A 14,254-nucleotide genomic window follows, 5' to 3' on the forward strand; every position below is an offset into this window, starting at 1 on the left:
ACAAGAGAGTGCTTTCCTCCTTTCTTCGGGTATTGTTTGTTGGTCTCTATGGTGTGGGTTCTTTTTCACAATGATTTTCTTTTCCTCTCCATTTCTTAAAAGGAAAAGAAAAAAAAATCGCTGATGTAGAGAAAAAAAATTAAAAGTTAGGTGCAACACCAAGAATGGAAAATGTCTATAGGGGTCAAAATATAAACGCAACACAGAAATAATAGATGATCACCAGCACACTTGAACCATAATTACATCACTTTTCTATGGGAAATAATTCTCGATCTTTCTTGCCTCAGGCAAAAAAAACAGTCGAAATATTTTGTTGCAAGGAAATCCAACTTTGAGTGAAGAATTAAACCATGGAAATGAAGAATGGAGCTTTATGTAAATTAAAAAATTGATAATTGACAAGACATTCCATTTTATCTTATATTGCGGTAATAAAGTAATTTGGCAACACCAATACTGATTTTTGGTGTTTATTCAAGGTATGCTCTTTTTGATGGCTAACAACATATTAAGAGAATTTAAAGTGAAAAAAATAACTGTTGTTACATTTTTTTTAAAACAAAAATCACATTAGGGACTAATAAGATTAGATACAAATATTAGAAACTAAAGAAATTTTAAAGGACTATTTTTCAAATTTATCCTTTTTATTTTTCTAAATAATATGGCAACAATATTTTGTGAAGGTTTAGAAGAAAGTAATTTATACATTTTTCAAAAATATTTTTGTGCCAAATTAGGTGTAGGAGCCAATCAAAATCTCAAAATTAAATAAAAACCCTAAGACAACAATTAAAGAACAACCCGAAATTAATTAGTTTATATGTTTAATCACTTTGGAAACCCATTCAATATAAAATTCCAAATTAACAAAAAAATAATTAAAATATGGTTTTGATGCCCAAAAACAAAAGAAATAATTTTCCATAATTTAGGTAGAAAGAGAGCAACTCATTAATTAAATTAATTAAAATGAGAATTGAAGGCTCGACTTGTTCTCCCTTCTAACGGCTAGTAAAGGTTTATCCAAACCCATAAAACTGAACTAGAAACCTGATCAGAACCATTCATTCTCAGTAATCCAACGGATCCTATTCAAATCTGGAGAATATGACCGTTAACGCTAGAGAGGCGTCCCGCCACTTCGCCCACATTTTATATACTACGCTCTTCTGCCTTTACTCCGTCTCCTCTTCATCACTATTTTCTGACAAGAACGAACAGAAAAGGTAGAGAAAAAGATAATCTTGGAGAGAGAAAGAGGGAATTCTAGAGAGAGAGAAGGGAGGGGCTGTTTGTGAATTGTGGCGATTGAAAACCCAAAAGAAAGGTGAGGCGAACTGCGGTGATCTCTTGGTGTTTCTGTCGTCTTTGTTGGAGGGGTTCCCGAAATCAACGATAAGAAGAAGGGTTGGAGAAAGAAGAGGAATCAGGTTATGTGATGGCTTCTAGAGCTGTAGTTCCGGAGCAAGATAGAGGTAGAACTGAGGATTAATGCTTATCTTTGAATGATATATGTTAGCACACGCCACTATAATTTTCTTTAAATATTTTCTTTGTTTGTGTAATCTTTTTGGGCTCTCTGATCCATTTTTTGTTAGAATTTAAGGGTGCTTCAGTGTGATTCTTGAAAGGATTCAAGTGGGGTTTCTTTTCTTTACATGCAAAGACTATCTTGCGGGTTGCTGAATTTTGTGTGTTTAATCCATTGTTTATTCAGTTCTTGTTTAGAATCTTGAAGAGGATTTCTGTGTTTTTTCTGTTCATCAGGTTTGATCTATTTTTGGGTTTTTGGGATCTCTGATCCATTTTTTTGTTAGAATTGAAGGGTGTTTCAGTGATTCTTGAAGGGATTCTGGTGGGGTATTTTTTCTTTGCAGTGCAAAGACTATCTTGCGGGTTGCTGAATTTTGTGTGTTATTCCATTGCTTATTCAGTTCTTGTTTAGAATCTTGAAGAGAGATTTCTGTGTTTTTTCTGTTCATCAGGTTTGATCCATTTCTGGGTTTTTGGGCTCTCTGATCCATTTTTTTGTTAGAATTGAAGGGTGTTTCAATGTGATTCTTGAAGGGATTCTAGTGCGGTTCCTTTTCTTTACAGTGCAAAGACTATCTTGCGGGTTGCTGAATTTTGTTTGTTTATTCCATTGCTGATTCGTCTATTACTATCTAGCGATGGTGAAGAGCAGCTGTGTCTCATTTCTTGTTTTGAACTTTGGCTAAGATGAAATTCTTTATGACATGGAATGCTTTTGATCCTACAAAATTCTTGCTCTTTTAAACATAAAAACCGTTCTCAATAAGTAGTTCTTTCTGTTTGCGGGGCTATTATTTTTGCCTCCCTCTTCCTTTGGGGGGAAAGAAAAGCAGAATGATTTTATTATTTGCATATTATTGTAAAGAATTTATCTTCATTTTGTTTTGTTCCATGCCTATATTCTGTTCATCAGGTTTGATCAATGCTTAAAAGTTCTTAGGTTAAGTTTTCTTTCCATGTATTTTGCGGACATTTAAATTGAGGTTTATGCATGAATTTCCTGTAATAGTTTATGATCCGTTGATATTAATTCGTACCAGGCATTTCGTTAATTATTTATGGATTTGCTGCGTATATACTTGTTTTGTGATCCTTACCGCAAGAACAGAGTTCTAGACTTCTATTTGGGCTATCAACATTGCCTTTCTTGATAATTTTCTTCTCCTGGGGATAGAGTAGAATTGTTGACTTCCTTGATTCTTCTGTGTTCCGATCTGAATTATTACAAGATACAATGTTTTAGTTTCATTTGATGCATAATTAGTCCTTGGGACTTCTGCTTCTTGGATTTGCTTTGGTGTTATCCCTCCCTTCATATTGATCTATTCTCATACGAGGGACATTTTAACTTGAATTCTTGACAACTTATCCCATTTTATCAGCAAAGTTATGATGAGTCTTCTTGTGTTTGATCAGTTGGAGGAGGGAAGCATAAGATCGGTCATGCCGAAGGCAGAAATCGGCGAGTTCTCGGAGATTTTGGAAACTTCGTAACTGCACCAACTGTTGAGGGGAAGCCTCAAAATCTGATCGCCCGCCCCATAACAAGGTTTCACTTCTTTACACCCACTCACACATGTGTGCTTGTGTGTTCTTGTTTTGTTAAAAGATAAAAGTAGCAGAAGAATTGACCGTCATTTCTGATTTCAGGAATTTTGGCGCACAATTGCTGGCAAATGCACAAGCTGCAAAAGAGAAAAACAACAGCAAGGTTAAAGAAAAAAAATAGAAAGAACTCCAATTAATCAAAGCTTCCAACATTGTCTTTTTAATTTTCTTGAGTACTGCCCTTTACAGCATTGGTAAGATAACAAAATTTTGCAATAACTATGCAGAAACTGTTAATGATTTGGCCAGAAAAGATGGTGCTGTGAAACCCGCCGTGCCTCATAAGAAGGAATCCGTGAAGCTGAAGAAGGAGGCTAACTAAAATTCCTTGGCTTTCCTCAACACATTAAAGAAAGGTAGATTTCGATTTGCTGACCTAGAAATAAAACGATTGGGAGATGCGATTTTACCCTTTAGTTTTTTAACCTCCTTGATTGTTGTCGGCGATTTTAGCTTCATGATAGCCTCTATCTTTTCAGAGTTCGCCTCTATCCCTCGTTTTCTAACCATGTAGCCTAAGAATTTTCCGCCACCTACTCCAAACATACACTTAGCCGGGTTCAACTTCATCCCATTGGTCCTCCTTATAGCGGACGCTTTTTCCAGGTGCATCAAATGGTCATTGGATCTCAAACTCTTTACGAGCATGTCATCCACATAGGCCTCCATTGACTTTCCAATCTGCTCTCTGAACATCCTATTTACCAATCTGAAAGTTCTTCTTGTTGGGGTTCTTGTATCTGTTCGTCTAGATCCTTGGGATGAAACTCTTGTTGGTCCTGTTCTCTGTCCAAATTTGTATATTCTGATTTTGGACTTGGACCAACATAATCTCCGCTGGGAAATGGTTCTTCTGGAACTCCTGTGGTGGGATCACTATTTTGCTTCTTCCTCTTCCTTGGCTCGCTTGATTCTCCTATAATAGTCGGAAAATCATTGTTATCACAACAGAGAGGAGTTCGATTTTACCTCTCAGTCTTTTCATTTTCTTCTGGATGGATGCTTGATAACACCAATCATTCAGATTGTCTTTAAGAAAAAACATTATTCGCACCATTGAATCTAGCTGTCCTTCAGGTACTTTGTATGATTGGATAAACATTTCCCTCCATGGACTGCATATCTTTGCGAAGAACATTAGAGCTTTAGATCTGAAATTTCTCCCTTAAGATCTTTGAGGTCCTTGTGTAGATAGAGAAGGATATTAAGAACCTCGTCCACCTTCTGGCCCAAGGATTTTATTTTCATACTATGTCCATAGTCTTGAACTGTCTTTTGTATCTCCCTCAAATCTTGGGAGATCTGCGATGTACCCGGTTCGAGTTCTTTCCAGTCAGTAGTCCCTTTAATCATAATTTTTAGAACTGAAATTATATAGGAATTTACCCATTCTATTTCTCATGGTTGGATTCTACCATGGACTTCAGTGGAGTGTAGACGCCTCACTGCATTTCCTGGTAGCACTTGTTGAACTTCAAAAATTCTCCGCCATTCTTTTTTTTTTTTTTTCTGGCTTGAGAAGTTCTGGATCAATCCTGTTTGGACCGTTGTAACACTTGTCTCTTCTTTGTATTTCTAGAATCTTGAAATATTCCCTGTTATCATTGTAACTCGAACTTTCGTTCGGTTTCATTTTCTCTCAAAGGGTCTCCTACATTAGTGGATAAATATAATCATATATAATCATATATTTTTTCAATAAACCTAGACTCTGATACCATTCTAAGCGAGTATGTATAAAAATATGCATTAGAATGCATTCAGTAAACTGCTCATTTTAAAGCTACGAAAGGATAATATTATCCAAAAATCGGTCAGATTTGTGCGAAGGACTAAAATTACGATCTTTTTGAAATTTACGGGACTAATTAATTTTTTAAAAATTATAACCATGTTACAAATTTTGAATTGTTCTAGAATATAAAATTAAGTAATAATTTGTTAAGTATTAATAAAATAATTATTATATGTCTTATAATAACTACAATTATTAAGATTTTTTTATAAAATGTTCTTAATTATAATTTTATTTCATTGTTTATAAGTTTTGTTCTTTTATTTCTCAAATTTTTTTTTGTCTTGCCTTTGTTTATTTTCCTATACTTAAGTCAACCATTTTTATGCTATTATTGAATAATTTGAATTTTGATTTTTCTATGAAGAATTTCATGAAAAACATATTTTGATTGTGTAGGTTGTAGTAATATATATATGTTTTGCTATCAAATTTGTTAATTTTTTTTTGTGTCACTAGATTTTTTGGGGTTTATTTATATATGTTTTAGTAGCTATGTTCATGTTAAAATTGATATATGGGAAAAAGATTAATTTGGTTAATAAGTTTCAATTTTAGTCCATTATGTTTAAGCATTTTCCAATTAAGTACAGTAACTTGCAGAATCGCTTAAATTAGGACCACAGATGGAATTTTGGACACTTTTACCCCTGTGCAGATATTAAAAGAGTTGTTTTAGTCCATTTACACTAAAATTCTAATTTTTCATCCATGCTCTCACCAAAATGATATCAGAGCCTGGTTTATTGAAAAAATATATAATTATATTACATTTTGATATTATTTATCCACTAATAGAAGAGATTCTTTGACAGAAAATGGAATCGAACGAAAGTTCGAGTTATTCTGAAAATAGGGAATATTTCTCATGAAAATTCTTGACTAGTGTTACAACGGTACCAAGAAGATTGATCCAAAACTTCTCACGCTAGAAAAAAAAAATGGCTGAGAAATTTTGATGTTTGACAAGTGCTACTAGAAAATGCAGTGAGGCGTCTACACTACATTGAAATACATGGTAGAATCCCAGCCAGGAGAAGCAGAACGGGTAAATTCCTACATAATTTCAGTTCTAATTATGACTGATTGGAAAGAACTCGAGCAGAATTTATCAAAGATCTCCCAAGATCTGAGCGAGATGCAAAAGACAATGGACCTATGAAAATAGAATCCTTGGGCCAGAAGGTGGACGAGGTTCTTAAGATCCTTCCCGATCTACACAAAGACCACACAGATTTGAAGGCAGAAATTGCAGATCTAAAGAGAGCCCAAAAAATCCAGACAAGAACAAATCAGGGATGCCCTTAGAACACTACTTCTTCTACATCAGAAGGCAAAGGCCACGGAGATTCCAGACAAGATCTGATTATCGCATCGATCATATCTATAAAATAATGAAGGTAACAAAAGAGCGGATCTATCAGATCTATAAGAATTAACGGAATCCTATTCCCAACTTGGGATTGTGGATTTAGTTAATATACGAACCAATGAAATCACTCCAGCACTACCACCGCCGAAGGGAAGTACATGTTCTAATGATCCTACACAGGACCAACTGATGAGAGAAAGTGTGAATTTCCACACTAATGTCACTCCAACATTTGTGGGAACCCTGGAGGAAAATCTAGATAGAAATCGAAAGAAAGTGCCGAAAAATATACCTTGGGCAAGGATCATGCTCCAACCCTTACATCCAAAAGGCGCTATACTAAACCTGGATATTATCAAATTCTGAAATACTGAGAAATGAGTTACAGCCATCAAGATTCACCTTGGGTAAGGACCATGCTCCAGCCCTTACAATCCATATGACGCTATACTGAGCCTGGATATTATCGATTTTCGAAATACTAAGAAATCGGTTGCAGCCAAGATAGCAACAACTACCCTAAAGCTCGAAAAGGAAAATCATAAAGTTTATAGAGTTGAGCTTAGAGGGATCCGTGAAGATCGAATGGGATAATACACTAGAAGATACCAAAGCCAGCATCATTGCCAGAGATTCGAAAGGTGCGATTGCAGACCAGCTACGAAGACTTATCAAAATATATTTCATCGGAGATGGATACTTCGAAGGAAGTAGAGCAGAAAAGGCTAGAGAATATGAACACGCTCTCTTCAGCCTTGAACTAAAAAGTATTTGCACAGTAGATAAATATATCCATTGGTTTCGCAAATATTTCTTTTAGAATGGAGTAGCAACAGAAGTAGCAGCTCCAATGTTTTTCGCAATGATATGCAGTCCATGGAGGGAAATGTTGATCCAGTCATACAAAGAACCTGAAGGACAATTAGACTCAGTGGCACGAAGAATGTCTTTCCTTAAAGACAAACTGAGATTGGTGTTATCAAGCATTCATCCAAAAAAACATGAAAAGACTGAAAGGTAAAATGAAAACGAACTCCTCTCTATTGTGAAAACAACGATTTTTCAACTATTATAGGAAAATCAAGCGAGCCAAGGAAAAGGAGGAAGCAAAATAATGACTCCCACCCTAGGAGCTCAAGAAGAACCTTTTCCTGGCAGAGATCATGGTGGTCTAAGTCCAAAGCTAGAACATATAAATCTGGACAGAGAATAGGACCAACAAGGACTTCTCATCTCAAGGATCTAGACGAACAGATACAAGATCCACAGGAAAAATCCCTACAAGAAGATATCCTTCAAAATCTATATAGTGCATTAATCCTTCAAAATCTATACCTTGAATAATTTTGAAAAGGAAGGCTTGTAGAACGAAAAACTTAAAAAGAAAGAAATCATAAAATGAATAGGAAAAGAATAATGTTTCTGTCATTTGATAGAAAAAAAAAGACGTGATAAATGAATTTCATCTTTTGTTATCTTTAACGAAAAAAGAGAGGATTAAGAAAAGATGGATTATTACAAAAAAACAGGAGTAATTAGATGAAGATTAAGTTCTGCACAAAAATTATATACGGAACATTATTTAGAATAGCAAGTCGTCATACAGAAAAAAGTTAAAAGGTTAGAGATTATTCACATAAGACAAGCTCAAAGAAACACTGCTTTGATTCATTCAACACTACATTGACAGATTGAAGAAAGAATTTTTTTTTTTCCAGTAAAAATGATATCATTGATAGAAAAAGAGAGCGAGGAGCTTGAAAAGTAATTTTATTTAATAAGTTATTAAAAAGAGAAAGAAAAAAGGGCTTGAGAAAACACTAGCTTTTTGGAGATGATAATTTTATACAAAATCATCTTGGGAAGATAATTTATGGAGTTTCATAGAAAGTTGTGGAAAGGAAAATTTGTAAACAAAGAAAACTTAAGACCAATAGGAAATTTGAAAGTTGTGGAGAGTTGTTAAAGAAAAATAAGGACAATAAGAACTCGAGGAACAGAAATTTTAGAGAAGACAATCTTAGAGAAACAGTATTTTTTGTTCATTCCACAACACAGACAAAGATAAACGAAAGGAAATTGTTTTATCTTCTTAATAAAAGTGAGTGGGGAGCTTAACAAAGTCATTTTCTATTTTAAAAAAAATACAAGCTTGAGGAAACATAGGTTTGGAGATGACAATTTCATAAAAGGTTTAGCTTTCAACAAAATCATACTTGGAATATAATCTAAGGAATTTTGCAGAAAGGTGTATAAAGCAAAATCTGAAAACAAAGAAAAACTTAAGACGAAGAGGAAATCGCAAAGACTGTTGCTAAAGAAATTATGTTCTGATTCATTCAACAAAATAAAACAAAATTCGTGTCACGAAATTGAACAATTATAGAAAAGACAAGCTTATAGAAGGATTATTTTCCTGAAAAAATCACAAGTGCACGATCAATTTTTTTCGATGATTTCAGCTCCACATGCTATAATTTTAGTACGCAAAATAATTCGTTGGTTCGGAAGTCGACCAAATACTGATAGATTTCGACTCTATATCTATATAGATATCTATCTCCTGCCTTATACAAAGGGACAGTAAAATAATGAAGGCGGCTGATCAGCCACATTACATACTGATGCACATGTATAACATTTTCAGAGTAACATCACAACCACCAGCACACTAATTTTCAAGAAACTAATTAATGTAACCATTTGATCCGTAGTAGTAAACAAATTTCTTTTGACTCAGATGGTGTTAGACTTCAAATTGTTGGCATTAAATTACACATTTGTCTTAGACAACGTTTCTCAAGAGTACACACCATCAAACATGGCGGACTGCCTCTTGAACAGTTGGTTGGTGGTGACAAATTTTTAAGAAACATTAAATTGAAGGAAACAAACAAGTTACAGTTAAAAAGCAGCATCGCGAACCCAACATATACTTAATCAAAGCAATTAATAATCACACTCAGTTTTCTTGGAGATTCACCAAAAGTGCAAGCACACAATCCCAAGACAATGTGGAAACAGATCAGAAGTGAGAAAATAACAGGATTAAAGAACAAACCTGTAGAGGATGTATGAATTGAAGGCCGTCTCATCCTTTACTCCACCTTCATTTCTTGAACCCTTTTCGCTTCACATTCCTTCCGCCCCCTAACACTTTCTTTCTCTTCTTCTCATAAAGCCCTTTTGTTCTTCAACTTTCATCATTCTCCCACCCCCACCACTCTCCTCTTCCTTCTTCGGCAACCTCATCCAATCACACCATCAATCAATTTCACCGGCCGATCAACCATCCTCCGATTCAACACCTTTATGATCATCCGGGAATTCAAGGGGATTGCCTTCCCAAATAAATTCCGATTCCAAGACTACTTGTCGATTACTTGGACAGTTTTCTACTATTCTTGAACTATAAATACAAACATTTTGCAAGAGAGGAGTTTGAGGATTGACCATAGGAGTGGGTAACAACGGCCCTTCTTTGCGATATTTTCTTGATTTGTCTTTTCGAACGTTGGGGAAAAGATGGTTCTGATTTTTTAGATTATTTGTCAAGAAGAAGAGAAGAATGGATTTTCTAATTTCATGATTCAAGAAACAAATTTCACTCTGTATATCAACTCACCAAACTGATATATAGAAAGGGAAGAAGAAGCAATTTATTAACTGCCTCCCAACGGCTAGTAAAGCAACAATATTGAACTAGCAATTTCACACAACTGCGTCTACTAACCAAGAACGACGAAAAGAAAAATACAACTTTGTGAAGAAACGTTCTTTGACTAAGAAGTTGTTAGTGTCATTTAGAATAATAACAGCAACTTCTTCTATCCTTAGTCTTCTGCCTGTTATTCAAAGCAATCTGTTGCTGTGCTGTTCTTGGAAGCTATTTACAGCCATTCTCATCACTATTGAGTTATATGTAGCTTTGCACGGTTATATTATGTATCTTTCAATCACATGTTACTTTTGTCTTTTCAACTGTTGTTTTGAACTTTTTATTCAGATAAACCTTTTTTAAAATTCTGACGTTGCCTTGAAAGTTTCGTCCAGACAAACTTTTTTTAAAATTCTAAGCCATAACGGAATTGATAACTGGATTGATTCATATAAGTATATTAGTTAGTTATGGATGGAGGGTTTCTCAATTTGAAAAATTAAAGACTATGATGGACGGATACATCTATATAGACACAAGTCATACAAAAAATCTAAAATCTCAAAAATTTAGAGTACGTAAAAGACATTCGCACAACTCTATATTCTCATAAAATTAAAACATGCAATACGAAAAATATTAAAAAATATAACACTATGGAATATAAAAATCGAAATTCGATATTAAGATAAAACATCAATTAAACATGTTAGGGTTGACTGTGTCCCAAGTAAGTGGATGTGATAAACCGGATGATTAAGTAAATAAGACTGCAGCATTGGAAATTAATAATTCAGGAGTATGATGTCAAAGCAATTTCAATCATGATTGAGTTATGAACATTGATCCAATTATTCGGTTTATAATTACAATGATATTATCTATTGCTAGTGATGCTACCCATGTAAATTTGTATCATGCGAGTTATGAGTCGTTGGATGAATACATAATAACACATGTGGGTAATTCCCGCATCAAGTTTTTCTATTATCTGCACACCCACTTCACCAAAACCAAAAGAGAAAGAACAAAGACTGAAAAGACTAAACTTTGCGCTTTGCAACAACTACTATATGTATCTCCTTAAGCATGTGTGCTGCTACTTGTTGAGATAACACCGGAGCAGGGGGTGTGTAAATGATTTCTTATACAAATACCCCCCCTACCGTAGGAAAACAGTGGGTCAAACTTTAAGCCTAGCTACGTCCCACCTATTCTCAAGAAGGTGTCCCCTTTCCAACCGTCGAATCATAAACATTCGCAATCCTCCACTAAGCAAATCACTTGGACGTTCAAGGGAGCCTTTGGCTCTAGTAGGTGTTATATAGTAATTTGTCTGGTTCTACAATCTTCCAAGGTGCTTGTTAGTTTGGAGGGGCAATCAGCCTTAAGATTTTCTTCCCTTTGGATTTGTATAAGCTGGAAGCTTTCAATCCTTGCTTTTTTAGCTTGCTATTTGCCTCAAATACTGAACCATGCTCTCTCGTTTAGCGTCGTAAGTTCCTTGTAGTTGTTTAACTATTAATAGTGAGTCTGAGCACGATACAAGGTGTCTAGCTCTAACTTCGTGTGCCATCCTCATGCCTACCACGATCGCCTCATATTTGGCTTCATTATTAAAGGCCTTGAATTTGAATATGATTGCGAACTCCATATCTTCTCCTTTAGGCGAGGCAATGACTATGCCTGCACCACTTTCTTGGTGGTTGATCCATCTACATGGAGTAACCATAACCATATTTCTGTCTTTGGAGTGTATTCCAAGAGTGTCCCTGTCATCTCGAAGACAAAGTCCGCCAAAGCCTGGGCTTTAATAGTTGTTCATGGTAAGTATGAAATTTCATATTCGCTTAATTACTACCGCGCATTTTATCAATCGTCCTGAGGTGTTTGGCTTACCCAAGGTTTGCTTTAATTGTGGATTCATCCTTACCCCCATCGGGTATGAAAGGAAGTAAGGGCGTAACCTCCTAGCTGTGATAATAAACGCTAGGGCCATCTTTTTTATGGGATACAACGTCTCTCTTCTCAATTTAGTACCTTTCTGACATAGTATATATTCTTCTATTTTCCCTCGTCCTCTCGAATGAGGACAGAACTAACTACTTGAGTATAAGTAACATAAAGTAGAAGGTGTCCCCAAGTGAAGATTTTACCAACATAGAGAGCCCTACCAAATACTCCTTAAGTTTCTTAAAGTCCTGTTGACAACCAATATCTCGCTCGAAGTTCTTTGCTTTCCTTAATATTTTGAAGAAGGGCAATTTTTTCTCTACATCTTTAAGATAAAGCGATTGAGTGCAGCCATCTTTCTAGTCAACTGTTGTGCCTCATTAACATTGGTTGATGCCTTTATGTCAAGAATAACCCTGACCTTGAGGGGGTTGGCTTCAGAGCCTCTTTATGTTACCATGAATCCCAGGAAATGCCCTCCCCGTACTTTGAATGTGCATTTTCCTGGATTGAACTTTAGTCTATATTTTCTTAAGATTGAGATGTTTCCTCCAAATCTACAATGTGGTCTTCAGTCTTTTTACTCGTTACTAATACGTCGTCCATATAGACTTTGATGTTTTTCCCTAGTTGTGGTCGAAATATCTTATCTTCTAAATATTAATAGGTGGCTCCTTTATTTTTTAAGCCTAACGGCATTGCTACATAACAAAATGTGCCAGTAGAGGTAATGAAATTGACTCTTTTTCGATCTTTAGGAGCTAATATAATTTGGTGGTATCCTTGTGAGGCGTCCATCATGCTTAATAATTCACATTCAGATGCGGAACCCACCAGTTCATTGATTGGATGCAAGGGATAACAGTCTTTGGACATGCTTTGTTAAGATCCCTAAAGGCAATACACATCCTCAATTTTCCTTCTAGCTTATGTACCAAGATTATGTTACACAACCATTCAAGCAACTATTTCTCCTTGATGTGCCATGCTATTATCAGTTTGTCTACCTCAACTTGAATTATTTTGTCATTCTTAGTTTCGAAGTGCCTTTTCTTTTGCTTTACCTGCTTGGTGTTGGGGTATATGTTGAGCTAATGAGTAATAAGAAGTCATAACAAGGTAGCCGTACTAGAAGATATGCCTGGATCACCTCGTTTTCAGGGAGAGCTAATGCTTGTTTGGTACTTTAGTTTGACACTGCTTCACACCCAAAACAAAAAGAAGGGGCTTGGGTCGATCACTTTCAAATATTGGGGGGTCTAAGCGAATATATCTATACTATATTCTAAGCATTGGATTACTTCTCGAATTGCATCTTCCTTTTGGAACCGATTCGGGTAATTTTCGCCGAATTCCCAGTATAAGCTCTATGACCAATAACTCCTTAGTTGGTTGGACTTTGGCAGGTGTCCCTCCTTCCTCTTTAAGTTTCTTCCGCCAACACCAGGTCTTTCCCTCGTTTGCTAGGGGCCTTTCCTTGGGTACTTTATCTGTGCTCCTCTTTCGCCTTTTTCGAACAACCTCTGTGTAATATTCACAGCTTGAAAAGCATTAAGGCTAGGTCTTCCCAAGATGACATTGTAGGCTGAAGGTACATCCACCACTAGAAATTTTAACAAACAAGTTTTTCGAGTTGACCCAGCTCCTAAGGTCAAGGGTAGTGAGATCATGCTACAAGGGTGCACCACCTCGCCTACGAAACCATACAGGGAGTATTCACTGTTTCTTAGGGATATCCCCCAACTGTATTTAGTCATAAGCTTCATCGAATAATATATCTTCTGAGCTGCCTGAATATATAAAGATCCATCCCACCTCATAATTGGGCAATAGTGTTGTGATGACCAAAGCATCATTTTGAGATGCCTTTAGGTCCAGATCACTCTCCTCACCCGAATTGAATGAGAGGGGTGTCATCCAATGCTTCCACATCCAGGACCTCATTCACAGTTATGTCGTGTGCTTTCTTAACTTGCGCGTTTCTAGCATGGTGTGAATTGCCCCCAATAGGTCTTGCCGCGATGATTCGTATAACTCCCTTGCGCCAGGGGTTCACTGGTTTCAGCCCTTCCTCCTGGCATAATACTGGGTGCCTTCTTTGGAAGGTGTTTCGGGCTGCAATCCTTCACTGCCTTCAATTTATTAGTTTCTAGCTTTTGATATGGCCTCATCCATCAGGCATTTCCCAACACAAATACTCTTGCAAATATTCGTTCTGAATAAGTTGTTTCTTCCGTAGTGTGACCACAGGCATTTTGAGAACAATGGAATCTTTTAGACTTGGGATAATGGAAACCATCCTTAGCTAATTTCGGGCACGCGAATAAGC

General features: G+C 36.0%; 1 protein-coding gene across 1 annotated transcript; it reads left to right on the forward strand.

The window, feature by feature from the left end:
• LOC105164410 (G2/mitotic-specific cyclin S13-6-like) lies at window positions 1,210-4,757 on the forward strand. Its single transcript, XM_011083058.2, has 4 exons — window positions 1,210-1,481; window positions 2,956-3,088; window positions 3,190-3,250; window positions 3,375-4,757. The coding sequence occupies exons 1-4, from the start codon at window positions 1,445-1,447 to the stop codon at window positions 3,411-3,413; spliced, it is 270 nt and encodes an 89-aa protein (XP_011081360.1). The 5' UTR covers window positions 1,210-1,444; the 3' UTR covers window positions 3,414-4,757.

Source organism: Sesamum indicum, linkage group LG6, assembly GCF_000512975.1.
Source record: "Sesamum indicum cultivar Zhongzhi No. 13 linkage group LG6, S_indicum_v1.0, whole genome shotgun sequence".
Lineage (NCBI taxonomy): Eukaryota > Viridiplantae > Streptophyta > Magnoliopsida > Lamiales > Pedaliaceae > Sesamum > Sesamum indicum.